The 22,277-nt window shown below is 51.2% G+C and overlaps 1 protein-coding gene across 4 annotated transcripts in view; it reads left to right on the plus strand.

The window, feature by feature from the left end:
* Nucleotides 1-22,277, plus strand: part of SH3PXD2B (SH3 and PX domains 2B) — a 78,383-nt gene that overhangs the window by 44,485 nt on the left and 11,621 nt on the right. For 2 of the 4 annotated variants that reach the window (XM_029998171.1, XM_029998173.1), the window contains exons 4-7: nucleotides 1,363-1,439; nucleotides 5,681-5,772; nucleotides 16,348-16,373; nucleotides 16,746-16,781. In XM_029998171.1, the coding sequence (XP_029854031.1) occupies nucleotides 1,363-1,439; nucleotides 5,681-5,772; nucleotides 16,348-16,373; nucleotides 16,746-16,781 (231 nt within the window). The remainder of the gene's footprint in view (nucleotides 1-1,362; nucleotides 1,440-5,680; nucleotides 5,773-16,347; nucleotides 16,374-16,745; nucleotides 16,782-22,277) is intronic. The other 2 variants (XM_029998172.1, XM_029998174.2) reach the window with 1 other exon arrangement.

A 22,277-nucleotide genomic window follows, 5' to 3' on the forward strand; every position in this document is an offset into this window, starting at 1 on the left:
ATCAGTGTGTTACCAACATTATTCTCACACTAAATCCAAAACACACTGTACCAGCTACTAGGAAGAAAATTAACTCTATCCCAGTCGAAACCAGGACACACGTCCTGGTTTTGGGTAGCTTGGTAGCATCCAGCCTCTGGTTCCAGCAATGCTGCGGCTCTTGCGAAGGCTTGCTGTAGGGCTTGAAGCTAGCCGTGGTGCAGCGAAGGGCTGCGTGACTCTCCAGAGTGCTTTTCCCTGTTCTCATGTTGCTTGCAAAGAGGGCGTGTTGGTATTTGGTTGTGAGGGGAGTTTGGCTTCTGGTTTGTCCCATGGTGACCTCTTTGATAAGTGAAGAGATTGTATGGACAGACACATCAATTGATCTCCCTGGGTTTGCTGGTGGGATTGGAAGCCCAAGTAGGGACAAAAAGAGATGAGACTTGACTGCGCTATGGAAGATGTCAGGATGAACTTGAGGGAACTTCATTATGACCACCCCACCTCCCCAAAACACAATTTTCCGGATGATTGTATTGCAAAGCAGTGCCAGTTCCTGGTGCTTTGGGAAATGCGGGTCTGAAATCCTACCCCGTTCCAGTCCTTTTGATCACCAAGGCTCTACGGGTATGTTTCACTGTCTGCTAATGGCTTTTGTCTCGTTAAATGCCAGAGAAGCTGTTCTCTGTGAAAGCAGCTTGAAGCATTTAGGACTCATTAGACTTCAAAGGAAAGAGGCCTGTACCACAAGCCAGAGGGGAGGAAATGGAGTGGCAAGAGGATCCCATTAATGGAGAATAAAAATAAACCCCAGACAGGAAGGAAAATCCTATAGGTCTGACTGGGAGCTGCAGTCCCAACAGTGCGGCTTTGAGGACCAGTTCGACATGGGAGCTGCACAGAGAGGAACCCTCTGGCTTGGCTTCTGCCCACACGAGATCCGGATGCCCTCAGCAAGCCTGGAGCCTGCAGGAAGGGTCCCACCTGCACGGCGGTTGCAGGGATGTCCGCTTCTCTGGCGAGCGCTGGCGTTTGCCGGTGGACTTGTACACCCAGGACTTGCATGCCAGCAGTCTGTAAGGTATCAGGCACGTGCCTTGATAGGGGCTGCTCCTCCGTCATTGCCGCACTGGTGAGAGAAGATGGGGATGCAGTTTGCTGGTAATTGTTTCCTCTTCTCTGTCCTTGAACATGCTTGCCACTTTAAATGTACTTGATTCTGATAAGGTATTTAATCCATGGGAGGGAACATGCTTCTCTATAGGTACGGTGCTTTTGTTGAGAACGGGATGTGCGGGGAATAGGTCCTGACAGAGTGATTCAAGAGAGTGTTCCTGGGCATTGTACTGACCTGCTCTTCTCCCTCCATCTCTCCTGTTTCAGGAAAGATCCTCTTCCGCCGGAGTCACATCCGCGATGTTGCAGTCAAGCGCCTGATACCTATCGATGAATACTGCAAGGTAAGGGGAGATTTCTAGCGTCAACCAAAGATGAAGCCACCTTGATCAGGCTTGATCCTGTTTGACTGATAGTATATAACCGTGTGCCAGTGCAGGGAGAATGGGGAGTGTGGGCTATCCCCCACCACCAAACCCTTCCTATGTTGAAAACCCACCAACTGATTCGCTTTTCACTCCACAGGATGAATACTGAGGGCTTGGAGGCCTGGGCTCGCAGGGTGCAGGGTGGCCCAGCTCCACAGCAGCTTGCACCCTGCTGCCATGCTTTCCCTTTCTCTTCTCCTTTCTCAAGCTGCAAACCAGAACCAGCTTTCCAGATGGTCTGGAAAGGACCTGGCCGCCTGGCTGTGTCCTGTCTGGTAGGCGGTTTGGAGTAAAATGGTTGTGTGCAGGACTAGGCTTGAAGGACTCGGTTCTTCGGGGAGCCTTTCCTTTCCTATATATTGGCAACAGACCTGCTGTTTTATGTAGAAGACAGCACTTTCCTGGTGGGATGGTCCCAAACTGGGACATAAACTCCTGTTACTGGTTATGCAAAACAGTTACTTGCGCAGGGGTAAGATGCCTTGTACCTGCAGAAAATTATTGGAAGCCAACAGAGATCGTATCATAGATCCAAAACACAGTTGATTGTCTGTGTCCTTTCCTTGATAAGGCTGAGGCGATTTGTCCCATAGTCTCGAAGAATGCAAGACTGTGCTTAAGTATAAGGCAAATTAAGGTGTTAGGGCATTTTTTTCTGGGAAAAACAAAACAACTAAAGTCTACAAAAAATTATTTTTGCAAAAATAAAGTACACCACATCTCATTGTGTCAAAGAAGTGCACTAGTACTTGCAGCAGCCATGAAATGGTCTGGAGGTAGGTCCAGTACTTCCAAAATAGGCTCAATGCTGTTGAAAACATATCCAAAGACTGCAAAACCCAAGGGAGAAGACAGGGAAATGGTGAAATGTCCATCACATTCCTTAGGTGCAGGAGGTGTAGCAGTGACTGTGGCCTAGGACTTTGCATGGTCGGGGAGACTGTGGGTTTTGGGACTCAGCCAGACCTATGGGAGGGATGTTATGGCTGGAATAACAAGTCCAAGGATAAAGGTGGATTAGTAATTGTGTCTTGACAGCTCTGCATTGGGGGTGCAGGTAAAAACCACTGCGGGCCAGGATAGCAGGTGAGAGCAGAGTGATGGAGAAGTAGTGCAAGGTGTGCTTGGTCCTATGTGCTCCAAAGAGTGTGGGGGAAGCTGATGGTGCAAGTAACCGCTTGGCTCCAGCCAGGAGCGATCAGCTCCTTGTCTTCTGAGTCACTAAAATGTGCCAGCTACATACAGACACACACAACCATAAATTTAATTTTTAGGAAGAAAAAGTCCCTAAGTGATAAGATGCTGCAGCTGTCTCTTTCAGAATGATGCCATTAATGGCATAAAATGTAATGAATCCATTTGACTTAACAACTGGAACATAATGACTGATGTTATATGACCCACTTAGCTGCTCTCTCCTCCTCCCCTTAATGCATTACCAAGTTAATAACATGCACACTGTCCCTGGCCTTCCAGTTGCTGCTACTTAACTGTAAAGCTGCTGAGCTGAAGGCGGGTGTGGGACCGAAGGCTGCAGAGATGTGGAATGAGCAAGGAGGCAGCAGGAGCAGAGATGTCCCTCCTGGGCACGTCGCGGGCACAGGGTCCCAGCATGCTTTTACTGCCGTATTTATCGTTGGAGGTGGATGTTGTACGTGCTTGGAGGGTGGTGGTGCAGAACAGAAACACAAAATATCTCCTCCAACTTGGCCCTGCAGAGTGAGAATTGAGGGTTAGGTGAATATGCTGTAAACAAGTTCCCACAGAAAACTGTAAGAAAGTTTTTGCTTTCTTGCCACCTCCTGTGAGAGAAGTGGGGTGTCTTCGTTCTCTGGGAGAGCCCTGGAAAGAAGGTTGGTGAGATTTGGAGTGGAAGTAGGCAAGAGGAGCAAGGGAGGGTACCACTGCTTTCACAAGGCAGTGCTCTTGCTGAAGGGCTCTTTTCCAGGTCCCGCCATACTGAAAAACACGGCAATTTAAGATAAGGTGCAAGAAAAGCAGGAAAAGAATCTGAGGAACTGGTAAGAGCAACCAATTGCCAAATGAGACTTCAAACAACCTTAAGAATGACAAGGAGGAGGAACGGAGGCCTGAAATTTCTTCCCATTTCTCCAGTTCTTTCTCTTTGTGTTCTACATCTGTTGGTCTTTCCCCTGCTGTGGGAACTGCCTTCCTCCTGTCTAAGGGATTTTGAAAAAGTGTTAGAGGGATGATGAAAGAGTTGTGATGCTGTGATGCTCTACCCCAGCGAGACTGGGTGGACCTCTAGCAGCGTTTTTAGAGAAAAATCCTTTCTCACTCCTTGGAAAATGGATTTCAATTCAATAAGACTTGTCTGTCTTTGGTAAATGACCTTTCTCCTCAGGCATGCAGGCAGTGGGGTGGGTGAGGTGACTTACTGTGGCTCCAACACCATGGGCTGAAGCTGTGTGCTGATGGCCCTCCCCAGTTCACTCCTTTGGGTGGCAGAGCCAGAGGTGGGACAGACGTCGCACTATTTGTGCCACTATTTTTGATTTGGCGACATAGCTGTTGTAGACCATGGCCAGCTAGACTTCAGGGCGGCCTGCTTGACTTGGCCACCACTGTGCCATCTGAGTCAGCTCTAGGTGGGCTTCCTTCAAGATATCCTGAGAAATGAGCTGTAGGTTTTGCCTTTCGTCCTCCCGGCACAGGGTGTTTTGCATGATCATCCCCTGCTATCAGAGGATGCGGAGCCTTCTCCAGGCCACAAAATCAGAGTGATTTTGGCACAGGGGAAATTGCGTAGATCACGGGATGCTTGGAATTGGGGAGTGGTACCCACATGGGAATGGCATCCGTGCAAAAGCTGGTCTTTCAATAGCCCTTCCCTGGACCCAAAAGCCATAGAGCGAGTATTTTTCTCTCTCCTGTCTCTCACATGATCTTGATCGCAGCTGGCCCATGATTAGTGGTCTGACTGCTGTGCTGGCAGTGAATGACTGTGTGCTGAATGGCTGGAAGGGCTTTTGGGGGCCAGCAATTAGGTCAGTGTGGAGCCACATCTGATCTGTGTGGTAACCCCGGGGCTCTGCAGATGTGGCTTTGTCTCTGATACAGAAACGAGAGGAGGTTTGGTCTGCCCACATTGCTGTCACGAGACTGCTGTGACAGCAAATGGAGGGGAGGGGGGATTATATAGAAAATTGGTCAAACATCTGCTCCAGGCTGGGCTGCAGCACTGCTCCCTGATTTCAAATCATCCTTCCTCAATTGCATGTCTTTTTGACTTTTTGCGGTTGCCATCGCCCGTGGCTCTGTTCCCACCCACAAGCAGAGAGCAGGGCAGGGTGCTCTGCCAGGCAGCTGCCCATCCCACCTTTCCTCCCCAGCCTTTGCTGCAGCCCGTGTTGGAAAGCATCGACAAGAGCTCTGGCCCAAGGCGAATATTGCTGGCCCCAGACTCTGCCCCCAGCTCCCACAGACATGCACAGTCTCACCTGCAAGTCCCACAGTTGAAGCCTGTCTTTTTGCAAAAGGCTTCCTCGAATGGAAAGGAGAAAAACAGAGGTAGCTTATAGCTTGTGCCGTTTGACAGTGCACGTAGCAGCCTTCCAGCCCTTGCCCTGACGAGCTGATGTCCACACTTTTGCCTCCTGCTGCTTCTCTCCCTATCTCTTCCCGAGCTGCTGTTGCCCAGCGGAGCATTTTTGGGATGTGCCGGTCAGGGCTGATGGCACTGAGAGTCTGCCACGTGTAAATGCCCAGCCTTTCCCAAGGACGATGGCTCCGTGCTTGCAGCACAGCTGGGAAACTGAGCCCTGCTATGGCCGGGAGGTTGGTTGCTGGGATGGCCATCCCCGTGGCTCTTACCCTGCCAGGGCACATCTGTCCAAAAGGCTGGAGCTGGGCTAAGTGGGGCCTGGGAGGTGTCTGTTTATTCTCCTTTAGTCTTCAGTTGCAGCTGGGGTGGTGTAACTGGGTGTAACTGGGGACTGTTTGGGTCTTGCCCCACTCTGGCGTGTGTTTGCTGTAGCTCTCCCCCGCCTGGCTCTGCACTCGTGCATGCCGGGGACCGCGTGGGTGCCAAGCTTGGTGCCATGACCCAGTCCTCTGTGCTCTGAGGGGCTGTCCTCACTCGTCTCCTTGCACAGTCTTGGTGCTTCCCGTCACCGGTGTCTCTGTTTCATCCGCAGGCTCTGATCCAGCTGCCTCCCTACATCTCCCAGTGCGAGGAGGTTCTCCAGTTCTTTGAGACACGACCTGATGACTTGACGCCCCCCAAAGAGTAAGCTGGCTGGGCGGCTGCCACCACCAGGGTGGCAATGAAACACAAACTGTCTTGAACTTGCTGGTATCCATAAGAGTCTGACGTTCATCAACGGTTCCCCCCACAAGTCACAGATCTGGGATTTGGAGGCTTTCTTGGAGAGGGAACGGGGGCTGTGCAAGTCAAGGTGGACACCTCAGCCCAGTCAACTCCTGGAGGAGCCTTCTCCAGTGGGGAAGTGGAAACACTTCTCTGGGACCCCATGATTTGTTGGTCTCCTCCTGAGACGCTTTCTACTTGCAAATGCTGGTTTCAGAAACATGGTCAGTCTGAAAAGCCTCATTTCACATGGTTACTAACAACCTCTGCCTCATTCAAAAGGCTCTTTCCCTTAGCCATGTCCATGAGCCCCATCCATAACAACGCTCCAGAGTCTTTCCATACAAAACAAGGAATGTTTGCAAGGAATCTCGCGTGCCTTACGCAACTCTGTGTGGTTATAGGTCTTGTGACTATGAGCTACTTTGGCCAGGAGCCACCCATCTCTTACTAATCACAAGCAGCATAAATCTGAGCAGCCGCCTCCATCTCCTGCTATGTTGCTCTCTCTTTTTATGCTGCATGTGACACGATGCGCGGCTCTACCAAAGGTTGAGCAATAAAGGAGGCTTGATTAATTGTGAGAGGAAAGGCAGTAAATTGATTTGACATCGTTCTGTATTGGAAGGGTGTGGAGGTAGATAAAGGGATTTTGTATTTCTTCTCTGAGCAGCAGCACTGAGCCTTTGAGGTCTCCAGCTAAGTATTATGCTTGTGTGGACTACATCTCCGTGGCTTTTTGATTTTTCCATTCCCTCTCTTAATTCTCCCTTCCCCCCATCCGTGCTTTCCTCCTTTGGCTCCTGCTTCTATTCGCTTGGCCTGTCATCATTCCTCCTGCAGCTCACAGTCACTTGATGAGATTGGTCTGAAGGCCCTGGAGCCCATTAACTAATTGCTTGCTGTCGGCTGGTGCTCTCATCCGTCCTGCCCAGCTATTGCTCACCACTTAACCTGCCACCCTGTCGGTCATCCCTCAGTGAAGGCGGCAGCTCAGGGGCAAGCAAGAGACACAAGGAAAAGATGAGCTTGCAAGGACATTGGGTGGGGGTTTATCGCGGGGGTTTATTGCAGGGTTTGACAGCCCCTGGGGCTGTTTTGGGATGTGCGGGGCTGCCTGTGCATGAGTCTGAGCCATGCATGAGAGCGTGGTGAGCTGCTTTGTAAAAAGAGTCAGCTATTGAACCTGCCTGTAGCTGAGGCACCTTCATACATGGTGGACTGAAGGGCAGCTTCAGTCTTGCACCCACTTCCCTCACCTTTATTTTGTCTTGTAGACTGAGCCAGAAATTGGGCAGGGTGGGGGCTGTGGCCAGAACACGGAGCACATTCAGTTGTGGAGACCTCTGGGTGCTGAGCATCAGCCCCAGAGCAGTGCAGCTCTGTGCTCTGCTGTGTTTGAAGCTGTAGCTCCTGGCCACCCAGCCAAGCAGCAATCAGTGCCACGTCCTTCATCGTCTCCTTGGTTCGGGTCCAACAGACAAGGGGAGCAGAGGCACCAGCCCGAAGTTCAATCCCAATGATGTGCTTGTGTTGCAGGGTCCATCCTCAGGTACATCCCGCAGTGTCTTGTGGGACTGCTGAGCAGCTCCTGGATGCAAAATTGCACTCTGCAAAATTGCCATGTGTTTGTGAGTGTTTGGCCACTGCAGTGCTGGATGGGCAAGCGGGTGATGCACCACCGAATCCGGCAGTGGTCATGCTCCCTCCTGCTGCTCTCCAGGGAGGAGAGGCAAGCTTGCAGCATGCAGAAGGACTTAGCAGGTGACTCTTGTCCATTTGCCTCCAGCAGCAAAATGCTACAGCATCTCAAGGACGTCTCTGTTGTGTTTCCCATCCCAGCCTGAATGCCAGAGGGGTATTTATTAGCTACAATTCAAAATGCTAATTAATAAAAGTCCTTGACTCTCTCCTCTGGAGAGATTGGTGGGAGCCCTTTCCCGAGCCCTGAGTGCTGGCACGCCGCCAGCTTACCAATAACGAGATGAGAGCTGTGATAGACGGCTGGGCTGGATCAGACGTGATGGCGTGTCTGGGGTTTGGCCGGATGTCATCATTCATCCAGCAGATAAATACTTTTCTCCGGGAATTTGAAAGGGAGCCAGGCCATGAACGGACTGAAGGAAAAAAAAGGCAGCGTTTTATGCTGGGTGGCTGAAAGACGGGAATGAGGCGGGGAAAAAGGACTGGTCAGCATGCTCGGTGCCAAGGCAAGCAGCCGCTCTCGTGGCACTGTGGCTGGGAGCCTTCCTGCTCCCCATCCCTCCCCGGCCCTTGCCTCGGCTTCCCCGGCTGACACCTCAGGTCGCAGCATGCCCACGGGAGTGGCAGCTGGTGGCAGTGAAGGGGACATGCCTTTGAGTGCTGTTGGATGCACCCTCTGCTTGCTTTTGTCTGGTGCAGGTCGAGGATCCACCTAACTCGCATCACCCCAGGATGTCAAACCACTTTCAGGGGTCACAGCTGACTGCAGTCCGCGGAGCTCTGGTTTAACTGCAAGGGATGAATTTAGTCCTCGGATCTGGCAGTGTTTGGGAATGGAAAGAGGAGGTTGGACAGCCCATGCATCTATCTCTGGGCCCCTCTGGTGTCTGCTTTTCCCAGCACTGGAGCTCTTCCTGGGCTGAGCCAGAGCTCTCCTTCTGCTTTCCTGCAGTGCAGCTCCCCTTGCCGGTGTTGGGAACACCAAAAAAACAGGTCACTACTGGCTATCAGCCCTGTGAGCCGAGTTCCTCAGCCCTTCTCCGTCTCTCACCTGCTCTACAAGCCCCGGCCCTGCCGCTGGCATGCGCAAAAGGAGAGTGGACGGGGACTGAGCGGAGAGGGAAAGAGTCAAATGCTGACTTTGTGTGTCCTTCTTCTGCCGTGGCTTCCAGTTGGGCAGTAGATCACAGCTGTAAGCGGAGCTGAGACAGTAATCTCCAGCAATGGGGGGGTGGAAGAGGGAGGTGAAGCCCTTCCTCCATCCCCTCCGCACAGACCCACCAACTTTCCAGTGTCCTCCTGCCCAGAGGGACCACTTCAAACAGGAGAGTGGATTGAGGTTGTGGTGTTTCTGCTGGCAGTGACGATCGGTGGCTTTTGTGACGTGGATCCCTGTCCAGCAAGCGCTGGACTGGGATAACTCAACTGCTTCCACCTCGGACGGCTGCCCGGTGATGGGTCAGAGTGGGGCTGTTATCCAGAGGGATTAGTTAAGTTTGGGAAGAGGTGACTCCACAGAGCAGTGGTGGGGGGTGGAAGGAGAAGAGAAATGGTTATGGAAAGAGAAATCCTCTGGAAAGTTAGCAATCTGCAGGGATGTGGGATTTTTCTCCCTGGTGTTGGATGGAAGCCCTATGAAAACCGTAGTTTTAAAGAAGAGAAATCATCAAATTCCTGCTCCCTGTGTATCTCAGCAGGTCTGACCAGCAGCAGGATGCTCAGCTGTTGGGGTGGGAAGTTGCTGTGTGCACCCTCCCTTACCTCCCATCCGCTCTTTTTCAATTTAAAGCCATTTTTAAACACAGCAGAGAGTTTCTGGAGTAAGGCTGGGGAAGTCTGAACGGCTGGGCACAAAGCCACTGCTGAGTCAAGGCATTCAGCTGCTAATTCTCCTCGGCAGCTGAATTTCAGCTCTGCGACATGCGGGAGCCCAGGTTAACTATGTAGTGAAGCAAGTGTTTTTTTAATTATTGTCCACAGTGTACAAGTGGGGCATGCTGGGGAAGGACCCGTCATCCTCAGAGGCTGTGGAGCTGCTGTCCTCTGTACAGGAGGTACCCCTGGCTGTGAGAAGCCTCTTGCATTAAAAGCATCTTTCTTTGTTTTCTTTTTGGTAGCTGAGCATCCCATGATATATAAGACACTTAAAGCTGTTGTTTTGAACGTTTTAGCTTATGAACCTAATTTTTTTTTTTTTTCCAATGCGGGCACAGGCACCTCTAAAGCAAATTTACTATCTCCTAATGTGCTCAAAAGATGTCCTTGAGCACCCCTCCTTGCTTGCTCTGGGGACTGTGGATTCACAGTTTGAAAGCTACCAGCTTCAGGAGTTCCTGATGTCTTTAAAAGGCCTAAATTCCTCTTCTTTCCAATATCTTCATCCTTATGTGCTGGCTCTGTCTGAGTCCAGCAGGTCTCCTGCAAAGGGAGGGCAGGGCTGAAAGGCTGGCGTGGGCTCCCTGGCTGCCCAGACAGCATGCCGAGGCTTAGCGGAGGATTGGGATGGGGAGCAGCCCCAGCACCAGGACTCTCCGAAGGCTTTTTAGGGCTCATGACCTCTACAGGAGCAGATGATAGCAGGGGTGGAGCCCGTGTCTCAGCGGAGGCTGCGGTGCGTGGGATTACATCTGTGCCTGTCCTGTCTTTGGAGACCCCAGCCGGGGGTTTGGCCGGTGAACTTCAGCTGCTGCTCCTCCCTGCTCGCTGAGGTTGCTTGGCTTTCCCGGCCGCTACCACCCAAATAGGTGTACTGGGAGCAGTGCTTTCTGCCTGCTGGGTGGGCCATGGGGCGGTGGGAACCAGAGAAACCTCACATCTGACTTGCCTAGTCTGCAGATGGCTGAGAAACCTCCTCCTGCCACTGCTAAGCAAACATCCTCCAGGAAAGGCGTTGTGCACGTCGCTTGGGCTGCTGCTTCCCAGTTTAGCTGATCTTCAAAGCCCTTTGCGTGAAGTGAGAGTGGGTGGCTTTCCCTGACGCCGTCTCAGCCAGCGGCGTTGCTGCGGGACCGTGCTCTGCTTTAGAAGGTGACCTCTGGGGCTTGGTCCTCTCCTGGCGGGAGGGCAGCCGAGGCCTTGATCTGCTAACACAGGTCCCGCTCCCAGCCACAGGTCCCTGCCCCAGCTTCCCAGCACTCCTGGGTCTTGGCGGCTGCAGCTTCTGCTGCCACAGTTCATGGTTATACACCAAAAAGACGTTGAAAATGGAGGGAGGAAGCAGTGAGAGGCTACGTTTTCATTCCAGTCATATCCTCCAGCTCCGGCGCTGAGCTGTAGGCAGGCACGGAGCCTCCCTGAGGATTTTGATCCAAGGCGCTGACCTGTGCTTCACTTCTGCCTGCTGGGAATCATGAGCAGCACTCGGGGCCAGGGTCCCTCCGTGGTGGCCTGGAGCCCACCTGGCATTTGCCACCACACAGCAGAAGCTGGAGAGATTTGTTTGCACTCTGAGCAAAAGTTTCACTACAGGTTCCATAACCCCACCAGAGGGACTGCTCTCCTCCCCTCCTTTTTGCTCCACAAACCTCGCCTGCCAGAGCTCTGTTGCCCCAGGGCACCAGCAAAATCTCGCTGCCACTTGGGCTGCTGCATGTGGCTGCAGCGTTGCAGCTCCTCTGGGCAAACACACCCAGGGCAAACTCCACTTGCAGCAGGGCCGCTGATGGCAGCCAAAGCCTGGGACAGCTTTAAAAATAATTTTCTTCCTTCCTTTATATAGATGTGGGTGCCCTCTGAGCTCACATCCCCAGCTTGCTTCTTGCTATTTCTCCCAAACAGCCCTTTACTAAAGGGAGAGGATTTTGGGGTGTTTCAAGGGCAGTTCGGCTCTGCTGCTATGGATGTTTTCTTTGCTGGGGTGAAGGACCAAGTGCAGAGGGAATAACCCCGCTCCTCCCTGCCCCGTGCCAGGGGAAGCATCACCAGAGGGAGAAGGGGAATGGGCAGGACCCAGGTCCCAGGCTGAACCCTAGCTGCTGCTGAGTCAGCAAAGGGCTGTTATTGCTGGGGGCTGCCTGTGCTGTCCGGGCTGGAAGGTGCGTGATAATGAGCTGGGACCTGACCAGATGAGGAAAGCGTATGCTGCTAACAAGGTTGTGCCTGCAGCAACTTCAGCAGCCCATCATTATTCTATTAATACCGAAGCCCTGGCGATGTGCGGTTAGGTGGGGTTGGCACTGGCAGTCACAGTAATGGATTGCTTCCCGCATGCAGACTGACAGGGACTCCAGGCAGGCACCAGCCCCAATAAATCAGAGGAGGGAGAACTGGGCTAAAATGAGACTCAGGCCTGATATGATCTGACTGTGCTAGCTTGTCTCCCGTAGGGGCTGACTGAAAGGTCCTGCTTAGCCCGCGGTGCTGGCAGCCATCGGCGGGTAAAAGATTTGTGTGTGGTCCAAAGTGCCAGAAGAGGATGCTGGACAGAAGCGTGTTTCCATTATTGCAACAGGGAGCAAGTCTGTTCCTTTCCCTTGTTTCCCTAAATTGGAAGCGCAATGTTGTAGTCAATGTCTTCCAGAAGCAAGTCTCTTCTCTTCCAGCTTCCCCATAGCTTTTTGTGTGCTTACCTTTCCTTGTAGTTGTGCTGTGCCAGGAGTTTTCCTTGTCACCCTTGTGTGGTGTTTGGGCCATGAACAAGGGAAGGCTCAGGTCCTGCTCCAAGGTGGAGTGGCTGCCCCATCTAGGAAGCCATTCCAGGAGCTTTTGCTGGTAACCTAGAGATCCCTGTGTTGATGGATGTTGGTTTGGATAAGGATGCTTGCTGGCTTGTGGCTTTTGAGCCGTGTCCTGCTATCCAGACAAATTACAGCTTGTATAATTAATTGTTTGTTTTGCAGTTCTCCTGATGCGTACGTGCAGATTCACCAGGAGCTCAGGCTAGATCTCAGCTCCAAAATAGTGGTCTCCTTCACTCTCTGCTGAGAGTGTCTGTCTTTCCTAGATGACAGCAGACAGAAATATCAAAGGGGTTGAATCCACTCTGCAAAAATATGCTTTGTGCCAGTGCAAGCCCCTTGCATGGACAGAGTACTTGATTTTCTGTGCTAACAGGGCAGCTTTCTGAGCCCGAAGGTTCAGCTTGGCCGACTCTCCAGTGGTTAAACACGGGTAGCACCGGCACTGCAGCGTGGGGGACAGGGGCTCCATTCAGGGCTCAGTGGAGCATTTGCTAAACATCAGTTCTCCCAAACAAGAGCTCTGTTGTACCCCATTCCTCAGTCTCTCTCGCCTGCATAAACTTTGCTAACATCTCCAGGCTTGCTGAATGCTTACAAGATGAACCACCTCCTGATAGCCATTTTGATAGTATTACTCTATTACAGAAGGATTTTTTCTACAGGAGACAGATTTTTTTCTGTGGGAGATGTTTTCTTGGAATGGTGACCTCAAATCCATCTCATCTTGCATGTTGATTGTGGCTCCTGTGTGGTTGGTTTTGCAGCAGCTGGAGTTGTCTTCCTTGTGGTGGTGCTCCACTGTCGCCCTCCTGCTCCGTGAGCTGGCTGTGGCCAGGGCTGTGGGGCAGCAGGGGTGGTGCTGAGGTCTCCAGGCCACGTGTTGGGGCCCCTTCCTCCCGTGAGTCCCACTGCAAGGTGGGCTTTTCTGCGTGGCAACCTCACAGCCGCCTCCCTGCAGCACACAGCAGTCTGCCTAGCCTAGCAGCCACCAAATGTGAGTGCCTTAGGAAAGAGTTTAAAGTCAAGCAAGTTTGTAACATCTCTTCTTTAGACACTGTTTTAGCCTTTAGGGTTTTCCTGGGTTTGTAATTAACATTTCTTGCCTGAATTATGATCGTGTAAGTCCATGAAGACTTTCAGGGTCCACAGCATCCTGCAATAAGGAGTTTAACAGCTCACCTACATATTGTTGAAGAACAGCCTGTTTGCGTTTGTTCTCAACCTACCTCCCAAGCTGTTAGCTTTGCCTCATGCCCACGCTGCAGCCTTGTGCTCCCCATCTCACTCCTTCCCATCACTGGATCCAGAGGGATGCTGTCTGATTCACTAGAGAAGATGCTTGAGAAACCTGACTCGCTTTTCCTAAAAAAACGTGGCATGGGGATTATTAATTGGTGCTAAGAGTTCTCCACATGTAAAAGTTCCCTTTCAGGATTGCGTTGAGGGATTATTAGGTTCTGAACTGAGCCCAGTGCACCCTGAGACTCTCTTTTTGGCTCAGTGCTTTAAGTGAGACTCTGGTCACACAGGAACCCTTGCCTTCAGTGTTCCCAACAAGGAGCTGGGAAGGTCCTGGGAAGCGGCTGGAGAACCAGTCCTGGGTTTTACTACCTGGGAAGCTTTATGGGGCTGGTTGGTGGCACACAGTCACAGCTGCATATCGGTGCCTTGAAATTGTGCTGTGACTGCCTGGTTCATCTGCACAGCCTGGCTGTTGTGGGCGTGAGAGCTAAATGAGTTTCACAGTGGAAAGCAGAGTGGCCTTTCCTTTTCTTCTTCTGGAGCCACCAGTTTCCAGGAAGCCGTGCATGTAAGCTCTGCTGCATGCCTTTCGCTGGTCCATGGGGAACGGAGGAGGAGGAGATGCTGCTGGGAGTTTATTGCTGTTTCCTGTCTTGTCTGAGCTCTTGTCCCTTCTGAGGTGGTGGGCTGGGGCTGCTGGTCTTCAGACCTACAGCTCTTTTTATCTGTGCCAGGAACAGCCCAGCAGCAAAGTGAAATTGCAGCTCCTTCCTTGCCCCCTCACTGAGATGGAGCAGCCGGTGAAAGGAAACAGGGGGATGAGTTACAGTAATAGGTTTAGCAGATGGCAGGGGAGAAACAACAGTTATTTCCATCAGAGCCCTCCTGTCAGCACGAGGGTGCCATGCCCACCTGCTGATCTCCAGCGTGCTCATCTGGCCTTGCTTCGCCTCCCTTCCTGGCCGTACCGCTGAGCAGGGGAAAATTTAGTGGGGCTTATTGATAAACTCTGATCGAGGTCTGCAATGCTGCCTCTGTTTAGAAATCTCTTTGGGATGATCCGTCCAGTAGATTCCTCCATCGGTCTCTGCACCTGGGACGTGGTATTCAGGTCTTTGCTCAGTCTGTGGTCTCTGAACTTAGCAGATAGTCTCCAGTTTCTAGATAACAATGTCCCATTTGTTTCTAGTCCATCTTTGTTGCATTTCATTTAATTTTATTGGTAGGTCCATGGATGAGTACCAGAGGTTTAAGGTGTAAAGGGAAGGGGGGACCGGGAGGATAAGGCGTTGCAAGCAGAACACGTTGCCAGGATGGGTGGGCAGTCTTTGAAGGCAGCCAAGTCCCCGCATCATCCCATCACTCTAGGGGAATAAAATGTCTGCAGTAATTATGGTCTGAAAATGCAGATAAGCTTGAAAGAAAGCAAAGCATAGCCCAGCTCTGGCTGGCTTTCTTGCTGAGCATGGAGGGATTTCTCTGCTTGGCCTGAAAACAAAGGGAGGGGAAAAGGTTGTTTTGCCAGTGGACTTGATAAGCAGATGAAGGGGCTCCTGGGGTCCATCTGGGCTGGTCCAGCCTTTCCAAGCAGTGGTCAGGCAGCTCAAAGCCTCAGGAGGGTCCCCTTACGCACCAGGTGAATGTTTTCCTCCTTGGAAGCTCCAGTGCCTGCTCTGTGCTTGTTACTCTTCCTGGAAGTAACAAGGATCGATGCGTGTCTCCTGGTACCAGTATATTTCATTGGCCAGATGGTCTTGATCTGTCACACGTGTGAGTCTGAGGAGTGGGGAAAGCAGTCTCCTCCGTAAGTGAACAGGGAGCAGGTTACCACCACTCCACACTACAGCAGCATTTCAAGGCCACAGTGGTGAATTATGTGAAAGTGTTGAGAGCCCTTTTGTAGAAGCATGGACCGCTGTGGTTGGGCTGGGGACAGGGCTGGTGCCTTTGTTTGGGTTTCAGGCTGGTTGGGTGTTTTGGTTTGTTACCCATGATTTTTTGAGGCTTTTCTGGGCCCATATTTTCCTTGATTTGGTGTTTGGTTTTTAATCATGAAATGCCCCAGATTTCATTGTGAGAGTTGTGCTTGTGCCCTGGGTTTGAGGCTGTTCAGCAACCATGTTTCTTGGCAACATTCAAATAAAAGAAGGGACCCAGGACCTGTGGTTTCTAACCCATCTCATCAGCGGTGTGGCCAGCGCTGGCCATAGCAAGAGCACTTTGGCTGAAGCTACCTCATTGCCTCCTCATAACCACCAATAGCTCCTGCTTGCTGTGTCCTGGAGGTGCTGCTTCTGCTGCACAGCCCTGGTGTTCATCCTTTCTACAATTCTTCAATGACTTGTCCTGTTTTGGGGTATAAATGTTAACCCCTTCCCCAACTGCTCTGCATCCTTGTCCCTGAGAGAAGCGCAGGACAGGGAGGAACTTCAGTATTTCCCTCTTTGTCTGTCTTCAAACTGGTGCCCACTTCTGTGGGAGCTGTGGTCTGTGCTGGGAGCATTTTTGGGGGTTTGGGCTTCCCCAGCTCCTGCCTCTGCTGCCAGATTGTCCCAATCCACCCGCCTTCACCAAGTGACATGATGGGAGTTGTGGCTGTCAGACCAAGCCACCAAGGAGGCCAGGCCAGCAACCAAGCCTCACCCTGGGAAAGACAAAAGCATTAAATTACTAAATGAAGGGAGGGGAGAGACGGGCAGTTTGCAAGGTGGGTGATGCCCCATGTCACCCATGGAGACATTAGCTGGTTGAGGGAGGTCAGCGGCCCCGCCAGGGCCAGCACTGCTGTGCTTTCCTGGGTGGGTTTGTCAATTGGCCAACAACCCAACTGCCCCATCCCTCTGCTGACACTCTTCCTTCTCTTTTTCAGGGAGCCCATTGGAAAGAAGAGGTCTGGTAAGGACTCCTTTCCTCTCCGCTGGTTCCACCAGCTCCTCCTTTCACCCACAGCTGTGGTCTCCTGGAACGGGGCGAGGGCCTGACCCCATGGCGAGCCAAACCCCTGCTGTGGTCCCCCGTGGGTGTCCCCGACGTGGTGTGCCCCCTCCATCCACCCGGGATTTCACCACAGCCTCCAAGTCCCGGTCCCACGTCCCCTGCACCTCCCATGGCGCTCCCAAAGGTGGGACGGATGCCTGCAGCTCTCCACGCTGCACTGACCTCCCCGTTCACTCATTAATCGAGTTGTTGCCACCATTGCTGCCACCCCTGAGTTCATTTCCCTCCCCACCTCATGCCTTGTCTCCCGTCGTTTTGTTCCTCCATCAGGGTTTATCCAGAGAACGGCCTCTTTTCTGCAGAGAGGTAGTAACAGCCGCTCGCTACCTGGCCCTTGCTCTTGCTTTGCCTTTTGCCGGGGGGACACCTGCTCGGGCTGAGTGGGCAAGCCCCTTGCAAGAAGCTGTCACATCTTCCATAGCTTTTTGTGGTGGCTAGTGGACACAGGGCGGTAGTGGAGAAGAGGTATGGTGGTCTGGGACTGGCGCTTGGCTGTCGGTACAGCTCCGCATGCAGGGGCTGTGTCACAGGTCTTGGGTGAAGGGCAGAGCTTGGTCTGCAGCCAGGAGGATGGGGATGCAAAATTTCCCAAGTCTGGAGGAGGGTCTGAGTTGCATGGTGGTCAGCGTGAGGTTGAGTCTCCCGATGCAGCAGTATGTTTTGCTTCATGATTGCACCAGCTGGGACCCTTTGGGTGGACAGTTGATTCTGGGATGCTCTACCCCTGTGCCTCAAGAGGGGGGAACATCTCTGAAAAAAACCCTAGTTGATATGGTTTAGTGGTTATCTGAGCTTCCCAGAAAGAGGAGAAGGAGAGAAGAGGGGAAGAGCCTTCAATCCGTGGTTTAGGAAGGGCATCTTTCAGCTACTGGAGCCGCAGAAGGTAAAAAATAGCATGAGGGTCTTTGGGAAGGAAGGTCTGAGTCTTGGCTGGATGGAGATTCTGCTGAAATAGGTTGTGGAAAGGTTTTTGGCCAGAGAGTTGGCAGTGCCATAAGCTGCGTAAGCAAATTCACTTGTAGATGAGTGGGTTCCTTTCGGAGGAGAGAGAAAAGGTACAGGGGAGACTCAAAGGCTTGATTCCCCTTTCTTTTCCACTGGAGCTGCAGGTCATCCCTCCCTCAAGAACTGATGGTGTCCCAGCATCTTAACTGAGACTAGTTGTAGGATGCATATGAAAAGCTCAGATGTCTGCTTGAACAGTGGCTCCTGGTTTTGGTCTGTTCTCACAGGCAGGTCATAACTGGGTGCTCTCCTGATTGACTAGCAGGGGTTTACCGGTGTGGTTAAAACCTTCGGACAACATTTTCTCCTCAAACTTTGACTGCTGCAAGGTGTGTCTGTCAAAGCTGGACCTTGGGATGGTCATTTTATAGCTCTCATGAGCCATTTGCAAGCACAGACTGCAGTTTTTGTACTAGCTTTCTTGTGCTGAAGTGGTGGGTCTTCAACTAGCTTTGGAGGCAGAGAGAAGCGTCTGGCTGTGGGTGGGGACAAAAAGAGGCTGCAATTTTTTTCCTTCTCCTCTCTTTTGATAAAACAGAGGTAAAATAAAGATACAATCTTCCTCATCTTGAAAATTTCTCTTGTATGCTGGCTCAGCAGGAACATTTGGTGAGTAAGGGAAGGGTGTTATATTTCCCTGAGATCAGTGTGTGTTTAGACCGCTTTGAATCCTGTCCACTTACATTAGGCAAGAGAAAAGAAGGCCTCTCTAGGGTTGAGAAGAAAAGGAAGAAAATTTCTGCTGCACAACTCAGTTCTTTGAAGGCAGAATTCAATTTAAGGATGCTGGCTGTTAGAGAAGTATGAGCTTTTCTCCTGCTTGCGTACACAGCTTCATCCTGCCTTCCCACTGCAGGTTTATGGGCGGCTTCAGACTGCCATCCTGTTGGCATGGTGGGTTTCTAAGTGACACAGGGACGTTGCTGAGGTCAAAGAGAAAATGCTCTTTGGGATGCTGTTTGCTTGGCACCATTGAGAGGGAGGGAACAGGGAGAGTTTGGGTAACGTCCAAACCAGAGCCTGCTCTGGCAGGGCAGGATGCCGTGTTTTGCCCATGGCACCTGGCATATGTGCAGTAGCCATCAGGGAAAGATGTTTGTGTGCAGTAACATTACAAAGGGCTGATGCCTCGTGCCAGACATGTTCAGAGACTCCTCTCACTGTCTTGCACTTTCTGGCAGCAGAAACAGAGTTTGGTTCTGCTGCTGTCGCCCTGACTCCTATTACACCTTGAGGAAGTCCCTGGTGGTTCATCGGTTCCTCAAGCCAGGCCTGCTTTGAGGTAGCAAATATGCAGCGAGGCACAAAAAAGGCTCATTCAATATGGGAACTCCCTGAGGAGGGGCATCCAATAGCTGCTAACAAACAAAAATCATGAAAATTTTCCAATAAGCAATTTCCCAGTTGCGTATTTCTCCCAGCATTGCCAGAGAGGGGGTGAACTGCTCTTCAGGAGAGCGTTGGAAAGAGCTCCCGAGATCCTGGCAACAGCAAGCCCTGTTTTGAAATCGGATTTAAGCAAACACTGGGATGCAAAGTGGGTTAAAGTGCTGCCTGCCCTCAACCTCCTGTGGTGATCAAGAGACTCAAGTGACATTTGCTGTTGCAAGGAGGGCCTGGTGTAAGCGAGCATTGGAAATAAAATCTGCTTCCTCTGCTTAGTTTTTTTACCAGTATTTGTAATCCCACATGTCTGTGAGCCTTAGGCATGGGCCCAGACTCCGTACAGCCTGCAGCTTGCAGGGGGGTGGATTATTCCCCAGACTCTGGGACTCTGAAGACTGACTTGGCCACCGATTTAGGTACATCTAAAAGTAGTCATCGTATCAGTCCCAAAGACTGTTTTGAGCATTTCTATTCTCTCCTCTCGCAGTTCAACAGAAAGCACAGATGGAGAGTCATGGGTTTGTTGCACCACTGACTTAGTGCAGGAGAACCTGAAACTGTCTCCAGAGTTTATATTTGGGTGAGGCTGCCCAAGGAGGCTGGCAGAGAGCTCCAATATGCCCCTGCCAGTTTTATTTTAGATGCTTTCTTGTGTGGCCACATCCCTTTTGCTGTGCTATGTAATGTGCCTGCAATGGCATAGAGACCCCAAACCACAGTATTCAGTCTAATGAGAGACAGTGAAAACACAGCTCTTGTATCCTACAGTATCCATAGAGGGACCTTTCTAAAACTCCATGGTGAATGGTATTTCCATGTGATTACTTTCCAGTTATGGAAAAAATCCCTGGAGAGATGAAAGGGCTTGCAAAGAGTACAGCGCAGCATCTAGTGCCCATTTCATGTGAGAACAGGAAGAAAGTCACTTTTGCAGTACTTCACAAATTCATCAGGTCTGGGAGAAGAGGGGCTGTCCTGAGAGCACTGGAGCTGATTAACACAGGCCAGAGGACTAGAAGGAAGAAACTTTATCCAAAGCATGACATTTTTGAAAGCTGCATTAGGCAAGGGCTAGAGTGTACAGCAAGGGCAGGCTTCAAAAACAAATAGCCTTATTTCAGTCCTGAGTTCTTTGTTTCCCTCTGAAGGTGCCAGTGTGCAAGCCCCATAAGAAAGTCTTCACTTTTGGCACTGATACTGCAAAGCCAGAAATTGGAAAGGCTGGAAATGTCGCAAGCAACCCCATATCTGTGAGATTTCCTACTGGGTTTGTACATCTCAATGCTTTGGGTGAATGGCCAAGTTCCTGGTCAAAAAAAACCTGCAAAGATTTCTGGGCTGACTTGTGTGTGACGTGTCTTGAGAGCAAGGTCACTGTGCTGAGCAGTCCTTGGGTTGGTAGCTGGGATGTGCACTGCTGGAGGCAGCTTCTGCTTGGCTCTGCTTGCAGAGCTGAGTGCGTCTCCCCCGTGGCTCTCCTGCATCCACGGCAAGCATCAGTTCTGCAAGTCCAGTCCAAGGACCTCAGTGGTCTCTTGACTCAATGCACATCCCTTCTCTTGGCCATGTTCGTGTCAGTCTCACAAGTGAGGGGTGTTTAGAGTACACAGTCTGTGCTCCTGCCTACAGCTGTCTGCAAAACTCACTTTCTTGTGGGCTCTGGACTGTACTAATGCTTCCTCCACTCCCCAGCTGCAGAGCTTTAGTACTGTCTCTCATCTTAGATGGTAAGGTTTACACCATTGCTATTTTTAAGAGGACTCGAGTCTGCCCATATAAAGGATGTTTTCTTGTTAACTTGAGTGTGTATTTTTGTGGTTGAGGATGATTATGCCAGGTGAAGATGCTCCTGAAATTAACTCCTACTTCTTCCTCCAAGCTCAGTTTACCACTTCTGTTGCTGGTTTAATAGGTACATTGGAGGATCCAGAATTGCCTGCTGAAACTACAAATAGCCTTAGAGCAACGGGTGTAATTATAGCAAGGGAGGCAGAAAGAAGAGTACTTCTTTCTTCCTGTAGCTGTTATTCTTCTCTCAGGGGCTGGGTAGATCTTCTGATCACTTTAAGCACAAACCTTTAATTGAGCTAGTAGAACAGATAGTCCTAGCATCCACCATTCACTTTAGAGGGCTATTTTTAATTCTGTCTTGTGCCCCACCTCTGGGTTTTGGTGTGGAGGAAGCTTTCATTAGCGGTAACAGATCCTCTGCACTTGGCCAGCTCACCTGGAGCTGTGCAGAGTGCTGTTTATAGCAGAATAACATGGACATTTTGCCTCCTCTTCCTTTAAATAAGACTGTCCTGAAGATACATTGTTTGTTTAAATCTTTGTTGTGGTCTTTGTTTCTCAGAACCAGGTTGAGAAGTTGTGACCTTGTACACAGGAGAACTTCTCTGTGAGGCAGCAGAGCATCCTAGGATTGCTGAGGACCTGCTAGATCTTGTCCATCTCTACTTGTACCCTTTTGGGATGAGTATGCCACCCTACGTTTCTTTCCTCTGGGGCAACCTATGCCCTGCAATAGGTTCCCCCATAGGAAAGATCTTTTGTGAGGCTGAGACCTCTCATGTGATGGGGGAGCCATTGGGGCCTCTTGCAGTGTAGGTGCACTTGTCCGTAGAAACTTGTTCCTGATAACGTAGTCTGAATTTCTTTGCTGCAGTTCACCCAACTATCCCAAGGGACCACCGCTCTCTATGTAATGTCACACCCTTCAGAGACTGGGAGGTAATTGTCCTGTATATCTGCTGTGCTGTAGAAGCTATAGGGCTGGGCCAGGTGTAATTTCTGCCCTGACCCAAAACTTGACGCTCCCTGCTCAGGGCACATGCACAGCCCTGTAAATTTGACTTAACACCCATGATCAGGTGTGTGATTCTTTTGTATCACTCATGCTATAATAATTAACACTATCCTATTTCCAAAGCACTTGGCAAATATTAATCAATTCTTACCACACCTGGGGAGAATGGGGTAATATAGTAGTGTCCTCACCTGACAGGTTGCAAAGCTGCAAGGCAAAGCGTTGGGTTGGAGGCCAGAGCCAGGGCTCAGGGTAGAGGGGAGTCGTGGGCAAGAGTTGCTGACACCTTTTTGCTTCTTGGAGGCTTTTGGAGGCCGATGGGGCAAGTGCTGCTGGTGCTCTGGGTAACTGAACGCCTGGCGGCTGGTTTAGCAGGAGGCTGAGCCCGAGCGAACGCCCGGCTCGGTGGGGCTGAATAGGCTGGACTGGGTACTGAGCACATGCAGCGTCTGCTCCTGTGAGCCTGCAAAACCCTGGGTCACTTCGTGGTCTCCCTGCACACAGCAAGCGTCAGTGCATGTGTGGGAAAAGGGTAGCTTTGCTCAGTTTATAGGGACAAACTCGGGGCCACGTTTCTAAAGCAGCGACAGATGCGAGTGGAAAAC

Source organism: Aquila chrysaetos, chromosome 22 (genome assembly GCF_900496995.4).
Source record: "Aquila chrysaetos chrysaetos chromosome 22, bAquChr1.4, whole genome shotgun sequence".
Classification (NCBI taxonomy): domain Eukaryota; kingdom Metazoa; phylum Chordata; class Aves; order Accipitriformes; family Accipitridae; genus Aquila; species Aquila chrysaetos.